Source organism: Pezoporus flaviventris, unplaced genomic scaffold (assembly GCF_033815535.1).
Source record: "Pezoporus flaviventris isolate CSIRO_AGI_PZ_B2104156 unplaced genomic scaffold, CSIRO_AGI_Pfla_v1 ptg000029l, whole genome shotgun sequence".
Lineage (NCBI taxonomy): Eukaryota > Metazoa > Chordata > Aves > Psittaciformes > Psittacidae > Pezoporus > Pezoporus flaviventris.
Genome location: NW_026892577.1, coordinates 16,867,250 through 16,885,712, shown reverse-complemented (window position 1 = coordinate 16,885,712; position 18,463 = coordinate 16,867,250). Strand labels below are relative to the sequence as shown.

General features: G+C 40.9%; 1 protein-coding gene across 9 annotated transcripts in view; it reads right to left on the bottom strand.

Moving 5' to 3' along the window:
• MARCHF8 (membrane associated ring-CH-type finger 8) overlaps positions 1-18,463 on the bottom strand; it is a 95,955-nt gene that overhangs the window by 49,873 nt on the left and 27,619 nt on the right. For 5 of the 9 annotated variants that reach the window (XM_061459293.1, XM_061459295.1, XM_061459294.1 and 2 more), the window contains one exon: positions 1,576-1,707. The exons of the other annotated variants lie outside the window; for them this stretch is intronic. In XM_061459293.1, coding sequence (XP_061315277.1) covers positions 1,576-1,707 — 132 coding nt within the window. The remainder of the gene's footprint in view (positions 1-1,575; positions 1,708-18,463) is intronic. 9 annotated transcript variants of the gene reach the window in all.

Below are 18,463 nucleotides of genomic sequence, written 5' to 3'. Positions count from 1 at the left end.
CATGACAAATACTGAAGCATCTCTAAAAGTCAAGTAGCAGATCAATTCTTGCTGGATGTACAGCATATAAATGTCAAGAACTTTAACATGTGAAATCAAAAGGAGCTTTTAAAGTTATCTAGGTTATTTAATTTTTAAGTTATTTAGGACTCCCAGAGGTAATGATGTGCTCCCCCTCACCCAAAGCCACAGGCTGATAGTGTGTGTAACAAAATATCATCACTCCCAAATGGTTAACAACAGAAAAAACAAAAGGTACTAAATATCTCTCCTGTACATGCAAATTTTATTTAGATGATCAAGTCATCTTGTAAGACAACATACTGACAGGCAGTGTACATTTAAGCTTCACCAAAAGCACATGATCATTAATCTCCTTCTGGGGGATTTCACGTAAAGCTGACAATTTCTGCTTCCACCAGTAATGCTTATTTACTAAACCCCAGATTGGGCTTCAAGCTATCGTTTTGAAAAGAAAACAACTTGCCTGTACTGCAAAGCACCATTTCACCCTAGTTGTGTAGCAGGGACTCCTGATTTTTTCACCTTCAAGTTGGGTGTTTTAGCAGCCCACCTAAATAAATAAATAAAGAAAATCCTCCCCAAACTGAAACAAGCCACCCAAACAGGGCAGGCAGGCAGGCGGGACACACACAGGCACCAGAGCAGTTAGCATCCAGAAGCAGCATACATACTTCAAACACACAAAGCAAGCAACATTTCAACATTCTTGCCAAATGAGATTATGTGCTTGTATACCTCCCTCTCTCACACATGCACAAACCCACACATTACACAGCAAACAATACTCGCAAAACAAAACAAAGACCCTTTGTTAATATTCCATGAGGTTTTGCAATATCTCCCTCTTTGTTTAAAACTGAAGTAATAGTGTTGCTCGAGCCTGATGATTTAAATATACAAAGCCTGTATAGAGAAGAAATACAGATTTCTTTTAGAGCAACTAATAACATTGGAAAATACAGATGAGCTTTTGAGAACAGAAGCTCCAATTTACAAGCATCTTTATTCAGAAAATTAAAAGAAAAAAAGAAAAAAAAGTGGTAAATACTGCAGCCATTCAAATGCAGGCACTCTGAAAGGACACAACTGGAGCATAAGGCTTATCACAGCCAGATGTGTTTTAACAGAATCTCTTATGGTTACCTCCCACCAACAAAAGTGCTAATACCAATACAATTTTTAAAAAAAACTTAATAAAAACAATCCCCTAAAATTTCCAAAACCCAGCAAACTCTCTGCTTTTAATCCCCAGCACCTTCAGAAGAGTGTTAGTGTGAATGAAGGAAAGGTGTTTTTTTCTCTTAAAAAAAAAAACCAACCAAAAAACCCAACCCAAAACAACAAAGCAGCTTCACAGTTACAACTGAACAAAGTATCACACTGAAAAGGATCATTCACATAGCATTCTATGTGAAGCACTCTAATGAGGAGACTCTACAGCAGCCTCTCTAGACAGGCTGCCCTGATGTACATACTCATTTTGCAGGGTTTACAGCATCCCTACTATGAACTGTAAAGCTAAGACAGTTTCCTGACAAGACGTTCTCCTACCTGAAGCTTCATTTTCCAGCACGAATGCATGTGTGTATCCTCAGTGTAGCTTCCCCTGGTTGCATGACTCCTGTTATCCAGACTAAAGAGACGGAGCTGTGTAAGCAGAGCTGCTGACTGCCCTACATTTGCCTGCAGATGAAGAGAAAGAGTTGGTGCTGTACTTGCCTGGGCTTGTTTAAGCCCCCTAAATATAATACTAATGTAGCTCAAACTAGACTATTTCCTCCAGCTGATTCCAGTGAAAGGATCTTGTGATGAATAATGCATGAGAGCTTCTATGAACATGCTCTATTCCTTGCAGCAGCTGATGTCCACTTCTCCCCCCCCCTTCCCGAAAGCAATCCCTAGCAATTTTTGTGCTATGAAGCATAAGAATTCTCCCAATGTCAAAAAAGCAAGCAGGATGCTCCTCCCAGATGCGTTTTCTTTCCTCTATTCATTAGTCAAGCCAATAGATCTGGTGATTTTCTTCCTTTTTTTAAAAAAAAGAAGATAAAACTCCATGCAGCTGGAAATCAAAGCAAGCATGATCAGCACAGAGCCATATCTCTGGAGTACACAATACTAGTAAATTCAGTTGCTTAGAAATTATTTTTCTTATTCTTAAGGGCTGGGATGCAACAGAAGCTGCATAAAGATGAACACCAAAGAGAGAGAAAGAATGTGACAGTCCGGAAAACAATACAGCACAAAGAAGGTGGGAAAAAAAAACAACCCTGCGTGCTGTAGCTGGCAAGTTCAGTTGATTGTTTACAGAGAAGAGAGAGTGCTTAGGAGAACGTAGTGGGTGGAAGAATATGGGAGATAATTCACATGCTTCTTGAACAATAAATTCCATTGTGTCAGTACAACTTTGTAAGCTAACTACAAAAATCACTTCCTTTCAGATATTCTTCCACAGAGCAAACATAGGACTAACTTGCAATTATTTGCAAGTGCAATTACTGCAATAGGCAAATGTCAATACATGCCACTTGCAGATTCAGTTTTATTTCTCAGAATTGTTTTCCTTTGATTTCATTGTTAAATACACAATGAATTATTTGGCATCTCTTTACCAAGTTACCTACTACAATCCAAGTGACATAGCTGTCCAAACACAACTGAAAAAGCTCTCACAAGCTGTTAGCTTCCTGTAAAAGAAACGTGGCTTTAATGTACTGTGTGTGCAACTTCCTAAATCCTGAACACGACTCTTCAGTTTGGGCATAACTCTGTAGACATCTTTGGGGCTGCATTTCTCAGGTCACATAAAAATTCAGAGACAGTCCCTGCTGTCTACCCCTGCCTTGGGTGACTTATGCAGAAAATAAGAGATAAAATGCGACGACAACTGAAAGACCCCCAAAAGAAAGGAATATTCAACGCATTAGAGTCACTTAGTGACCAGTCATGTGCAGCTGTTAACTTTTGAGGGACTCCTCTTTCACCTCTGCTAACATTGATACTCTTCCAACACTAACCTTAGGACTCTCCAGACTACATTATCCAGACAGTTGCATTTATTGTTGGGTTTTCCCTGGAATACCCTAGGAATGCTGTACACACCACAAGGCAGAGGAGATTTCCTTTCCCTTCAACCACACGTTCTCCCAGACCAACTCCATCTTCTCACCTTCTTCAGATAACTGCACCCCATTCAAAATTATGTTTTACCACAGCAGTACATGATACAATCCTTGGGCCCAGGACCATCCTGCCCATGCTTTGTATCTCATACTCGCTTTCTCATGCATGGTCAAGAACAACACCCTGAGCTGGATGGACCTTTTGTCTCATCCACCGCTGCTGGTCCCATACCCTGAGCACTCTGCATAACTCACCACTTCTCCCTCCCAGACCAAATATTACTTTTTAAAAAGGAGAAATCCAACACAAAATCAGCTCCACACACACTATCAGATTGATAACAAAGGCTGTGGAAACACTTATCTTACCAATACCCTATGGTTAAGCCTCAAGGAGGCAAACTTTCTTAACAGTTAAAAAATGTGGTCTGAATGTCTTCCTCCAGCTCTTCCATTACAATTTTAAAACTGGGAATCAAGAAGCTTCCAGAGAATTACCAGGGCTGCTTAAGTGAGAGGGCAAGGGCCCTGCACAAGCCCAGCCTTGTACACCATGAACTGCAAGGTAAGCAATTGGGCTGAACATGATGGATGCAGGAGGACTACATTATAGAGTGATCTGTTTTTGTAAAGGAAGCCAGAGGAAGTATACCTTCTTAATGGAAACATGCTCATATGGCATACTCAGACTCTACACTATCAACAAACAGTAGCAGATTAAGTATCTGAAATGAATCATTTAAAGTGCAACACATCTAACAGTTTTGAAACAGGGCATGTTATGTTCATTTCTGTATGACTGAATTTCAGAAACCCCAGCAGACTGTAAATAATAACCTGCAAGATTAGCCCTATCAATAGCAGGGTTCAAAACTCATATCAGTATTTTCATACCAGATGAGCTTTGATTAAACAGCAAAATACTCTTCCCTCCCTGTGTCAGTCCTATGGACTCTCATATGGAACTAGTGTGAACAAGCACTTTACAACCAAAATTTCTGTCTTAGCTCAACCTGGGCAACTGCACTGCCATGAATTCACTCTCTAGCTGTTTTTAATATCTGGAAGACAGAGCTGAATTCTGAGAGTATTTCTTCCCAGAGGCTCTAACTCTGAAGCTAATGGAAATGGTAGGGGGAAATCTTCCAAATACACATTGTAAGGCTTTACATGCGGGGAAGTATGTATTTAGGCTCAGTTAAGAATTTCACATAGCCCATTGGATATTGACCCTTGTCCTCTTAGTACTTCAGGAAGTTAGGCCGAAGGTTGTGAAGGTTGGCTTCTAAATTCAATAGGTGTATTACAGCCAGTAAGAAGAATTACGCAAACACAGTGAGTTGAAGAGAAATCTGGTTTAATGACATTCTGTACCAGTGTTATGCCACTGAACTTTCAGTAGAACTATGTCTGCACACGGCCAACGGGGCTACTCTCATGACACCCATGGGTTATGAGTAAGTTTCTGGGAGAAACAAACCAGAAGACAAACAGATTAGTGTGAGAGTAATTAAACAGCTTTTATTATTTCAGACAGCTCTCTCCATTGGGTATTCAATTTAAAACATAAGTGAATTAAAGCATATCCTGCCTTCTAAAAAGGATCCTTCTTAGGGATTTAAATAAAAGAAGTGTTTTCCTAACTCTTTAAAGAATAATGGACTCTATGCTCTGAATCCATCTGTTCACTTAACGTAGCATACAAAGTTTGTGTTTCTTAAAACATCAGCATCTAAAATGATGGGACTTTCTCTAAAAATCTGTCCATTTAGAAAAACACACACACAAACTGGAAACATGGGTATTGAAAGTCTAAAGCCATGTGGCAGAAGTGACATGTGATATTTGATTACTTAATGTAGTACTAGAGTCTTGCATCCCCAAAATACAGCAACTTGCTTTTTGGTTAGGGTTTCCCATCCCCCACAATATCAAATATTAGATTAAATAATCAAGTATTGGAATTTAATTAACATGTTAATTGGTTATTATTTATGAAAATGAAAAGAGCAGTTTAAAAATTAAAGGCATTCTGCTGAAGAGCTTTATATTTCACTTAAAACGAACAGCATTTTGTAGCATTGACCTGCACGCCTGAACAATCACGTTGCTACTGCAAAAGAGACACAGAAGTGGTCTCACCACAGCAAGAACTGTGTATAGCAAAATCATCTTTCATTCATGCACACTTACTAGGTGAAACATGAAACGGTCTGCAGCATCAGCTCACAGACACATTGCATCATTACATGCTTATGCTAGGGGACAAGCTGAATCATTTTGGTTAAGTATTTAGCTACTGGCTGGCCAGTTAATTTTACAGTCAAATTTTATACAGTCTATTTAGTTCCTCCCATTTTTAAATAACTGCAGCCTCCTAGGGTAATTCTCTAGGAGACCATCTGCTCGTTTCCTATAAATCCTCCTTTCAGACCTTACGCAAATTTCCAAGCTGCCAATCAGAATTTCTTTGATGTCTGGGTGAAAAAAAACCTCCAACTATTCTGAACTGAAACATTCAGTACAAAAAAATTAGTTATCCCTGATCAGTAAAATAACGATAGCAAAGCAGGTCATTTCTCTGCAGCACATCTCACCCAGCAGGTAACTCCCTCAGTCAGATGAGCACTTGTGCTTTGAAAGGAGGATCACCATCCAGGGACAGTTTGTCTCACATTTTTAGCTCATCTTATTCTCTTCCAAGTTTCTGCTTTTCCAAACACTCTTTTCTGTGACCATCTCAGTTGGTACTGCCTGGGAACACCTGGTGGACACTTCCCAGGTCTAACCCCAAAAAGAAGATGGAGGGAAAGAAGAACCCATTTGTATGGCAAAAGTGTAATGAGGGAAAGATAGGATGAGGAAATGTTAAAATACCAACCAGCGTTTCCTGTCTGTGAAACCGCATCATCATGCTTGTGCAAGCGCCTGCACTGCTCCTCTCAGGCTTCTGAAACGCTGCAGGCTGCACAGATCCAATGTTACACCAGACTTTTTCCAAACAAACAAAGCCGGAGGGAGTTTCAGCAATCAGGAACACACTGAAGAAGCTAACAGACTTTGATCCAGCAGATGTTTCTCCAAGCCTACGTGAATTTCACAGTGAAAAAAGAAGTGAGGATTTTGTATCTATTTTTAATTAAATTAGCACCAGTATCCAAATCTGTACCAACCATTCACAAATACCACAGAACATCCCATGCTTCCATGGAACAGGCAGAAAGACAGTACCTGGGGGTAGGAGCTGACTTTTGACTGCTGCCTGTGCCCAATTCAAATGCTTGTCGCTGCAACAGTAAATTCACAATGCTGCAAAGCAATATAACGATGCTTACCCAAGTACTGTGGGTGTCACTAAAGCACCTACAAACCAAGAGTGGTGTATAATGATATGGTCTGAAGATGTTTTCCAAAAAGCATTAAAAGATCGATTACAGAAAAAAAAAAAACAACAAACCAAATCCACAAAAAGCACTTCAGACTAGAGAAAAATGGATGATTGAACACGAAATGAAAAGGCCAAGCAACTAAGGACATATTAAGCTTCCTAAATGGTTTTATTTCCCCTCACATCTACAGCTTTGGCTCTTTGTTCCGCTTTTTTTCCTCAGAAAATACAGCTGAGTTCAAAACAGTGGATTGCACACAAGTTCTCCCCAGCAAAACTGCATATGCAGGAACTAGTTAAGACACTTTCACAAACATTTGAGAAATCTAAGAAAAAAAGTAAAAAACAGAACTTTGTTATAAAGAGGAACTGTAGAAGCTTCCTCAGAAGTTCCTCACAAAAAAAAAAACAAAAACCACAAAACCAACAAAAAACAAAACAAACAACATGAGATTCAAAACTCATGACAGCTAAAACCCACCTAACGTTGCACATGAACTCACCAGAAAGAACGCAACAGACATGCAGACATGGTGGTCAGGACTCTGCATTATAAACATCCCCAAAAAATCTAGTTATAAACCAGAACCTCACACACTACACTTACTTCTGGCTTAACGACCAAAATGAAAAGCAGTAGAACCATAAAAACAGGTTGATCTTGCCTGCTTTCCTGCACTCTCTAATCCACCAAGACTTGTGTGTGCATCGGCTAGACTTAGTACAGGTAGCCAGGCAGAAGCCAGTCTTAAAGGACTTCCATGTTCTACCTCCTGTGCTCCAGACGGGTACCTCCACATCGCCTTTGGTGACAGATGGCATGTGGGCACCAGAGCCTGATACCAAATTGCTGGTGGTGGACTGCGGGAAGACCTGAGTGGACGTTCTCTGGAAGAGGATATTGTCAAGAGTGCATTTCAGAGGGGTGCAGAGGACAGACACCCGGGTTTTGCTGGATGAGGTATTGGTGAGTAGCCCTTTTTAAGTATTTCCTTTAAATGAGTAGCTGTAGGACTAGGGGTAAGGAGAGGTCAAACAGAAGTCTTCAAGGAACTTCAGGGCTCTTGTAATGATTAGCTACCTGCTTCACAGGTGGGCTGAAAACAACCAAGCTGCTAAAATATTTAAACCCAGATATAAAAACTCCTGAAAACAAATATTTGGATCTGGAGATGGTATCTAGTACATTCAATACATATTTCCGATCTCTCCTGGGAGCAATGGGAAGATTCCTGGCAGTTGGGAGACAGAGCTACAGGGCTGGGTAGAGGCTAGAACTGGGAACATTTCTGGGAGATAAGCAACTGCCACCAGTCCCACTGAGTGTCAGACTGGGTGGCCTGGGGTGAGTTCAAAATGCTCATGAGCTAGGAGCACTAGCAGTGCTCTCTACTGTATCTACATTCAAAAGGAAACGGAGGTTTATAAATGATAAGGGGTAAAACCAGAACAGCACAGCATAGCATGGACACGATACTGCAAGAATGGAAGCTCTGAGGAGGACAACACAGCCCAGCCACACAGGTTGCCTCTCTCTAGCTGCACTCATAGGAAAGGCCCAGTTTCCCCACAGAAACTGCAAGCTCCTCTACTCAGTCAGTTCATTCTAGTAATCATTAGAAAGCATGTTTCAAAACAGCATTATTTATTCAGGCTTCAAACCACAAAGAACAAATCATGTAAAAGGTGGCCCTTATACCTGGGCACGTTACCCACTCATGAAATTCTCCCCACTAACACTTGCAGAAGAAACATCCCTCACACCACCTGAGCTCATGATGCAATGGAAGAAAGTGCTGTCTTGCTGCAGACATGCTTGCCCCATCTGTTTTTGGGGGTTTGTTTTTTTGCCAGTCTAGTATCTTCTGTGAACACTTCCCTCGTAGTCTGTTTTAGATCACCAAAACTCCCACCTTTAATTTAGTATGTCTGATATGGTGGAGCATTCCCTTTTATTTCTTTTCCCATATGTTTCCATCTAAAAATGGAACAAATGATACCAACAGAAAACATGTTAAATGGTGAAGACCTGACTCCTCATAGATGTGAAGTCAGCCTTGTCAACTGAAAACCAAATGAAGATGTTCCTGCTGGTTCCACAAGATTGGGGCTAAAGCAGTCATTAGTCAATATTTTCAATAATCATGTGGAAATGAATTAAAAAAAAAAAAACATAGGAGTTGCTACCAGTTCCATTTACAGGTGACACAAAGTTTAACTGAGTAGTAAAAATTATGAGGTTTACAGCCACTTCATAGACACTGAACATTTGAAATTGATTTGAGGGGGAAAGACTGTACTCAAACTGCATTTTATTTTCAACAAATCAAAGTGACAAAGGCTGTGACTGCAAGTTATAGAGGCTTCAGCCTGGGAAGTACAGAATTTAGGAAACTGATGTGACAACCGCAGATGAGAATCTGACTGAGGTTTAAGGACAGGATCAATGCCTTTCTCCCCTTCATTATAGCAAGCACAGATCAAGTAGAGATCAGTTTTCCTTTTGAAGCCCAACACTGCCAAGTTAGGTGCTGGAGAAATGAGGGAGCACAACCACTGGACCACCACCAAAACTCTAAAAGCAAAAGCAGCACAGCTTGCCTTGTAATCAAGACATTTGAATCTCACATGTCCCACTCTTTCCTTTCAAATGGAAGGAGAGGGGGCTCAATAGAACCTCTTTCCATCCCTTACTCCCCCCAGATGTTTTCAAGGCTGTGGGAAACACTCTACTGGGAGAGAGTCAAGAATTTTATCTGTAAGTTTATCTAAAAAGTAGATGACCAACTTGTTTGTAACACACTAATAGGTCCAAAAGCACAGTTAAAGAGCCTGTTTTAATTAATGGAGAAAGAGTCACCAACAAGCAGCAGCTGGGAGCTGAAGCCAGAAAAACTCAGAATTAAAAAATAAAAATAAAGCTGGGTGTGGTTTCTGTAAACTGTGATGGTGGTTGGCATGGAAACAAACTGTTGAGTAAGACAGAAAATTTACCCTTCAAGTCAAGGGTGGAGGTTAAAGTCCCTCTTCCAAAGCACCAGGAGTTATAGGTTCAGTGTACGCTACATCTTGTCACCTCCATAATATGGGTCATTACAAGTCAGATGTCCTCATCCCTGCTAGCCTTCAACACCACAAACTTCAAAGGAGTCGTTAAGATAAAACGAGCCATTCTCAAACAGGCTGATGGGAAAGGGTTTTGGGGTGGGAGGTGCTGCTTTTATCCTGCTGACTTCAGTTCAGACAATCAGCTCTTTATTACCACTGCCTAGAAATTCATGAACATATATTTATTTTAAATAGCTATATTCTGCTTTGCACATTAAAAAGTTACATACAAAATAGCTCCCTTTTTATTATTATTTATTCAATCTGTACTCCAACATGACCTTTCCTCTTCCTCATGAACTTCACCATTGTATGATGATACAGATCTTTCACTTGGTGATTTGAAGCAATATAAGTCAAATAAATCAAGGTTTTCATATTAATCACAGAAAAGAACTAGTTCAGTTCTATTCCCAGCTGTAACGGCAGAAGGTATCTTTTATTAGTTTAAGTATAAACTGACACTGCCAGTACCCAGTGGCCCTAATTTGCAAATGTTTCCATTAAGTACCCTAGCACTTCCCTTTTAAAAGTGCTTAACTTAAAACAGCTATGGTTTAAAGTTTACAGGTATGCAGTAGCTGCTTCCCTTTTTGCAAGTGTCCCAACCTTTGTGTCTGGGAATAGGAACATCCTATTCTGGGGGTCACTTCCACATTTCTGCCTGTGGATGTCTGAGTAACTCCAGTGCCTCTGGAGTACCTGATGCTTGTCAGCAGCCACAGGGGAAGGCACACTGAAGCATTTCATGTGGAATGCAGCTGATTAATTGCTGTTACATTAACCAGCTCAGAGAAATTAAGATGCAAAAGTCAGCAAATGTTTCACTTGGTTGCATATGAGCCTGCCTTGCAATCTTTACCCAAATAATGTGCTTTCATCCATCTGCATTACAGTAAACATAACTAAAGAGGACTGCGGGGGGGGGGGGGGGGGGGGGACGGACACGGGACAGACCAAGAAACAACTCCTATTCTGTGGGATTAATCACATGTTTCACTGTTGTTACACATAAAACCTGAAGCCATAAAGCATCATGTAAACCACTTGCTGAGGGAAACTATGGTGATGTTTCAAACTGATGATCCAGAAACCACCTCTGGTACCTACTGCTTGGCAATAGTTACTAGAAATAGGCAGGCAGATGACTGCCAGAAAAAAACTTTACAGCTGGTGTGGGGCTGTGCATACAGTCACAACTGACTAAAACATTTCTTGTTCTGAAACTTTCCATTCAGGAAAAGCTAACGATATGTATAGTAAGGCTATTCTGTGACCACTTTAAAAGGAAACAAAACAAAACAATTTATTAGTTGGTATTCAAAAAAAGAACCAGCTCCTACAACTTTCAAACCAACTTTTTTAAGCTCCTCTCTCCAAGTCCTAGGAGAATAATAATCTCGTACTTCTTTCAAAATTTTGATGCCAATCCATAATTTTGATCAAGATGTGGTCATGGGATCTAAAATATAGTATAGAAGGGATAATAAAAGATAAGGAAGAAAAAAAAAAGAAATATTGCAGACCAGTCACTTCCATGGGCTGTATGGTACCGCCTGGCATTAACGTAAGTTGCAGAGGTGATAGGACGCAATTCCTCTTGTGTGAGTGACACCCGTCCCTGTAGGGCCTCAGAGGACTTGAAGTCATGCCTGCTTGTATCTGCCCTGGAAACCAGGTATTGAACTATGGAACTATAATATTCCTTTGTATACGCTACTCACCACACACTAAGACGCACAGAGATCTCTTGTTTCTAGCAAGCATCTTCTCTATTTAAGAGGGGTCAACATCTCCCACCCAGGGAAGCACAAATCTAGCATGAGAGATGTTTCACATTAGCTCAAACTTGAGAGCCACCTCTCAAACATGTCCTGGAGCTCACTGAAAAGCAATCCTGAAAGAGCATGAAGATTAAGAAGAGACAGCACGGGCTGTCATTCAGTTAACTCATTTATTGTTTTTCTAGTAACAAAGTACAGAAGAAAGGATAGTACATTGGCTCAGAAAATTCTTGTTCAAAGAATAAACTGCCTCCACACATATTTGCAGTATAACATGGGTAAGCTTTTAATGTCCATTTTTGACAGCTCTCTACAGAAACTAATGAATTAATTAAATAGCTAATACAAAGCTCCACCTGCAGATCAACTACTTTGTTGCAAAAGACTTCCATGACTAACATAAGTTCAAAGAAAAAAGTTCACACCTGACTATTACTGTACATGCCTGTACATACTGTACCTCCATACCACCTCTTTTTTCGGCACTCATTTCTTCACCAGCCTCATGAATCAAGTCTGCTTTGATCACACTTACAGGAGTTACAGCCAACTGATCAGTATCCTCAGGAGCCATGATCTCAGGTGCACTGCGGTGTTGCTAATATTTCTTCTGGGTTCTTCCCTGTACACGCAAACCTACTACATCTGTTGCTGAAATGGCTACTAGCCTGGCCTTGCTGGTTGAGATCACCTCTCTTTTGATCTAGCATCGATGAGAAAATGAACATGAGGCGGCAGTGTGCGCCTGCAGCCCAGAAAGCCAACCGTATCCGGGGTTGCATCAAAAGAAGCGTGACCAGCAGGTCAAAGGAGGTGATCCTGCCCCTCTACTCTGCTTGTGTGAGACCTCACTTGCAGTATTGTGTGCAGTTCTGGTGTCCTGAACATAAAAAGGACATGGAACTGTTGGAACAAGTCCAGAGAAGGGCCATGAGGATGATCAGGGGACTGGAGCACCTCCTGTATGAAGACAGGGTGAGGAAGTTGGGGCTGTTCAGCCTGGAGAAGAGAAGGCTGCGTGGAGACCTCATAGCAGCCTTCCAGTATCTGAAGGGGGCCTACAAGGATGCTGGAGAGGGACTCTTCATTAGGGACTGCAGTGACAGGACAAGGGGTAACGGGTTAAAACTTAAACAGGGGAAGTTTAGATTGGATATAAGGAGGAAATTCTTTCCTGTTAGGGGGGTGAGGCACTGGAATGGGTTGCCCAGGGAGGTTGTGAATGCTCCATCCCTGGCAGCGTTCAAGACCAGGCTGGACAAAGCCTTGGTTTAGTGTGCGGTGTCACTGCCCATGGCAGGGGGGTTGGAACTAGATGATCTTAAGGTCCTTTCCAACCCTAGCTATTCTATGATTCTATGGCTGTGCAGCAAGCAGAACTCAGCCCTCAACATCTACTAGATTACCACTGTAACTGCAAGACTATACATTTAAAAGTTCACCTGAACTAGTAACAGCATCTCAAAGATTTCTTTCACCTCATCTGTTCTGCAAGTTTCCTATCTGCTAATATCACTCACTGCTCTGTCTTCACCTGTGAATCTCAAGCTTGTTACAGGTATTAGCTAATATGAACAATCCTCCTGATATAACCATGTAGACAAAAGAACTGAAGGGTGAAATATTTCAAGTGGTGACTGCCAGCACCAAGAGCTGGAGAGGAAGAGCTGTAAGATGTTGAGGGGCACACACACAGCTGGACACTGAGGTTGGAGGAAGGCAGAGACTCCCAGGAGGGGTTCCCACTCAGTCTCAACATCAAGGCTGCTGGAATGTACTACCTTACGCAGTAATGGGATAATCCCATCTCGCAGGGAGGCCTCTCCACATTTCTGCTGGAAACCTTAACCTCTAGGTTTGGAAACCAATTTGGTACATCCTGGAGCAGTAGGCAATGTCTTGGATAAATTGTGTATGTGAGAGTAATAGTATCTAATTATACGGTTATGTACTGTTGCTTGACTTCCTGAAGCTTGTCCAAGAAAACTAGGACAAAGGATAAACACAGTACTGTTACTAACAATCATACATAAACATAGTGATGATCACTGAAATGAGCTAACACACCACATAAACCTGTTTCCTTTTTGGAAAGATCAAAATGTCTGTTAAAGCTGTGGATTATCTTACACAAACTATCCTGCATGAAGACAGTTGCTGGTAATGTATAATCCTAGAGTATGACCTCTGCATTAAAAGTAAACCTGAAATCAGAAGAATGAATGAATTGAAAGACTAGTAGAAACACATGGTTCTGAGACTTTCCTCCCTATTAGCAAGATTTCTACATTTGTCTGCAATAAGAACGTGATATGAAGGAGTTACAAAACCACAACAGAATCACAAGCAAAAGACAACTCTTGCTCCTATTCTCTGCAGACAGGACGATGTAGTCTCCAATGGTACAGCACATTATCTACAGGAAAAATATTTGGCACAAACAATGTGCTAAAGAGACATTAAATAAGCAACAGAACATTTATACCTTTGTTTGGTTGTTGATTTTTTGTTTTGCTTTGGTTTTATGTATTGTTTTTTTTTTTTCTTCCTTCAAGAATGGGCTTTAAGGTGAAAGCAAAGGCAAAAGAAGTATTTTGGCTTTTATATGAAGATATTATGGATCTCTAAGGTTTATTCTCATTTTAGAAGCACGTGAGTCAAGAACAGGTAACAGCAACAAATGTCTGCTTATAAACTAATTCAAGAACATCAAGTAGCAAGTAATTTTTTGCACCTAAAGCAATTTAGAGAATACTTTAAAAACAGAGACAAAAATTCCTCCAAACCCCCACAGGTTCAGTGAGATACGAAGCACAAAATATTTAACTAAATGGACACAACCACACACTAGTCCAGTTAACAGAGAGATTTTACTTCAAAGTTAGTTTCTAACTTTGAATTAACTAACTTGAATTTTACCTCAAAGATAGAAAAAAATCTGATTGACATTTCAGAGATAAATAGCCATAAATAATTCTACGTCTGTGAGATCCAGAGTAGTGATTTTCTGAGGTATAAATACTTAAGAGTAGGAAATGCAATTACCCTTCAAGGTGGTAAGGCAAACTGGAAATCTGTGTCTCCAAGCTTTGATACAGATTCAAGTAGGTTTCACAAGAAACTGAAAGATACATCCCATTTCTTCACTATAAGGTCCCTGAAAAACCCAAGCATAAGATTCAAACTTATTACTGAAAAAGTTCTAATGTTAACTGCTTCCACACTCATAAAATCTGAGTATATGAATACGTGCTAAACATGCAGACTTGCAGTTACACTGACAGATGCATAATATGTGTGCAAAGCATTTAGTAACATGGTCCCAGACTCTTGCCTCCAGGAACACCATTGATGCTGCACCCTTAAAGAATAAGGTGGAAACACACAGCATTCACTTAGCACAGAGGTGAAGCCAAATGCTGCAGATGTGAGGACACAGCCACCTGTTGTTAGGTCCATAAGGAATCAGAGGCAGTCTACACTCAAGCATATGAAAAAATTATAAATGGGCCAACATCAAAGCAGTGCTTATTTAGAGGAAGAGAACTGGATTGTAAATAAAGCTCCACAAATAGGCGATCCCATTCTTCTTTTTGTTTTTGAAGACGTCGAAACTCAGTTCCTGAGCCCCAGAAAATGAAATTCTTAATCTCAGCCACTGACTTCAGGGAACAGACATGTGGACTTGCTCAGTAATAAAAGCACGCTTTGACTTGTGGCTGGCATGAAAAATCTTCATAAGCAACTTCCTAAAACAGGAGCAATGTCTGCTACCAAAGGGAAACATGTTTTGTTAACAGACGAGAGACCACCACTTCTGCGACCAAGAGAAGCGGAACCCATCCCAAAGGTGGATTTTGTTTCTAGATGTGAGGACTATTGACTCAGAAGGCTGTTCTCCTAAGAGCTTAGATTTCAGCAAAGCTTGGAGGAGCAATTTCTAAATAATAAATTCCCCCATCAAGAATTCTTTATAAACAAAATAAAGGCCAAAAAAGTTCAGCGGTGCAAACATAAACCTATATATAACTTGTCAGAAGTTAAAATTTTAAACCACTGGGTGCAGGGTTTAAAGGGACATCAGCAACTTGAAAGCTAGACAGTTTCAAAAACTCTTAAGTTCAAGTACTTTAAGGGTATTACACTACAGCACGCTTCCCTGGCAGAACTGTTAGTCTTGTTCTTCTCTCAAAAAAAACTTAAACAAAACAGAAGCTCAAACCAACCCAAAGCCCAGCCTACTTTAAGTATTTCACCCCTTAAAGAAATACACTCATCTGAAAGAGCAAACCAACAAAGTCACTCACTATGCATCAACAACACCCAACAGGAGGAAAAAACCTGTACTTCTGGTGCCTCTCATTTACAGAAATTATCTTTAATAAACAAAGAACTTCAAAAATCAGTCTGCAGGAACCCGACAGTATCACTAAAGAACAGCATAGCCACTGGATGATCAAAATCACTGCAAAGAACAATCAGGGCCGTGACTCATGCCTTTGTGGAGCTGTGATGATTTCAGTGGCACTCTCCACTGACACAGTTATTTATACACATACAGCTCACCGTGGGATCAAGGCTGACACACGCTTCTTGTTAGAAAGCAAACAAGCAAGCATGTTTTTGCCAGGGAATTAAAACCCACTAAACTAAAATTAAATTTAAAACCAATAAAACTCTAAAATCACAAACTCAGATCCAGGGCTCCCTTTATGGGAAGCCGCTGCACATTAACATACAACAGAAACATCAACAGACCTGCAAAAAAACACCATCAAAACATACTTGGCTGTCACATAATTAAACAGCACCAGTACTTCTTTTACAAAATCATAGTTTTGCAGGAATAACTCTCAGCTTGTTCGAGCGAATTGCAGTGAAAGCTAGACAGATTTTGTTAATATCAGAGAGGCGGTTTAAAAATTCTGGTTAATGCAACAGCTACAGATCATAATAATTAACTCAAAGGTTCTGGTTTTGAGACCACAAAGCAAGGAGTTCACATGCAGTAACCAAAATCAAAACACAAGTTTTATGTAAATAAGTCTGATTACAAGAAAACAGCAAAACCTGAAACTTCCAAAGTTTCTTTTCTTCTCTGAGGCATCACTAAATAAAACTCTGTGGCTGTACCAACTGCTGTGAGTTTTTTGATGTTTAAGGAATTTTTAGAAAAAGAGTTTTCTCCTTTTCTTCAAATCCCTTTCAGAAACCACTTCCCGCAGTTTGCCTTTCGTAATTCATCTCCACTCAGAAGCCATCTGCTCCTTTCCTCACACACACATGCTGTACACACTCCAAGACAAACAATGCAGAATCAAATGGCATGATCCGACTCTTTTTGTTAGGACTGCTCAAGCAGGAGCAGCTCCCTCCCATCCCACCCTTCCCTCCCACTTCCTACCTCCTCTCTTCCCTCTGCACTGGGGTTTGCTGGGAAGCAGCATCTCTAGCTTCCAACAGTGGGGCTTAAGAGGACCAGCTTCCCATTCCGCACTGAAGTCCATAAAGAGCAGAATGGATTTGGGAAGGTCACAGCGTTTTTGCACATTCACTGCAAGCAAGATGAAATGATGCCAACCTGCAAGAGGAGCACCCTTTTCATTTCCATGCACGCCTTGCTCCCCATGTGCTGCAGCAGAGCTTTAGGCCAGCTCAGCAGAACCAGCGGTGGAGTGGGACTCCGGCAAAGCAGTCATCCTGGAGGATCTAGTGACAAACCCTTCCAGCTGCCCAACTTTTATCCATACACCTGAAGCCCTTTACAATGCTACCCAGCAGTACTAGTCCTTTTTCATAGATGGAAGGAGGACAGCGCAGGCACCCTAGGGACTTGCCCAACACTGTCCAGCAGGGCACTAAGAGACAAATGCCAAATTCTAGACCACTGGTTTAATCCAGGACTGCCTATGCTCTGTGCTTCTTGACAGCTTTCCAGGTACCACACAGAAGGGAACGATAGTGGTGCTCTTGCCAGAAACACACAGGAGAGAAGAAGAAAGCCCTGAAGCTGGCAAGGGGTAGGAATGGTGGCAACTGCCCACAGGAAGAAGGCAGGCAGGCAAGAGCAGAAGAAGCACCTCAGGCACTCACAGCACTACCAGATACCAAGGTGTTTATAGAGAAAAGAAACAGGCAATGCCCCATGAGAACAAGTTCACAAGGGCACCTGACAGAAACTGCTAAGTGCTATGCCAAGGAAGGGTTTGATACAAGTAACAGTTAAGTTGTCTTGACAAGCACAAGAACAACTCTCTAATAACTGAGAGATCACAAGCAGGGTGGTGTTCAAGCACATGCAAATGAACTCACAGAAAAGAGAGAGGCTATTGGTGTGAAGCAGTTTCTGAAGCAATTTTCCTATTACTTAGTACTCCTTACTAGACTGTTTACCTGTTAAAAGCAATCAGAGTGGGAGTAGGTTTAGGCACCTGCTCCTACACGGAGATGTCCTAAAAATGTGTGTTTTAGCACAGAAATCAGCCATGGAAACACCACACTTTCAGCACCACAGCACAGCTTCAGGGATACAGTTTGGAAGGATGTTAGAGCCACCTCAGTTATCTGGTGCATTCTCAAATGACAAGGTCTGTGAAATACTATCTGCTCCCAGACTGCTGAAATGAAAGCATTTCCACTGCAGCTCTTCAGGGGTGCTTCTGTCACAGGCTGTCTGCTCTGTCAAAAAATTGTCAAATTACTACTTTTGAAAAAGTGGGAAGCACAACATCAACTTCTTATGCTAAATGCTTTATGATCCATTGAAAAACATGATAATGAAAACCTAAGGTTTGAATCATCAGGAAATGACTCTCCTATTCCCACTTTGCCTCAAAGTCTATAAGCAGTACAGCAGGACACTCATGCTGCTTCCCATGAAAGAGTTAAAGGATACTCAGATAAAAATTCTTCCATAGTTAACCAGTTTCTATACAAAGCAAATTTAATAACGGAAAATTGCCAGGCCCAGTGTTAATATACAACACAGCTACACATGAACACACAAATCTCGGTAGAAAAATATTAAGGTGAAATTC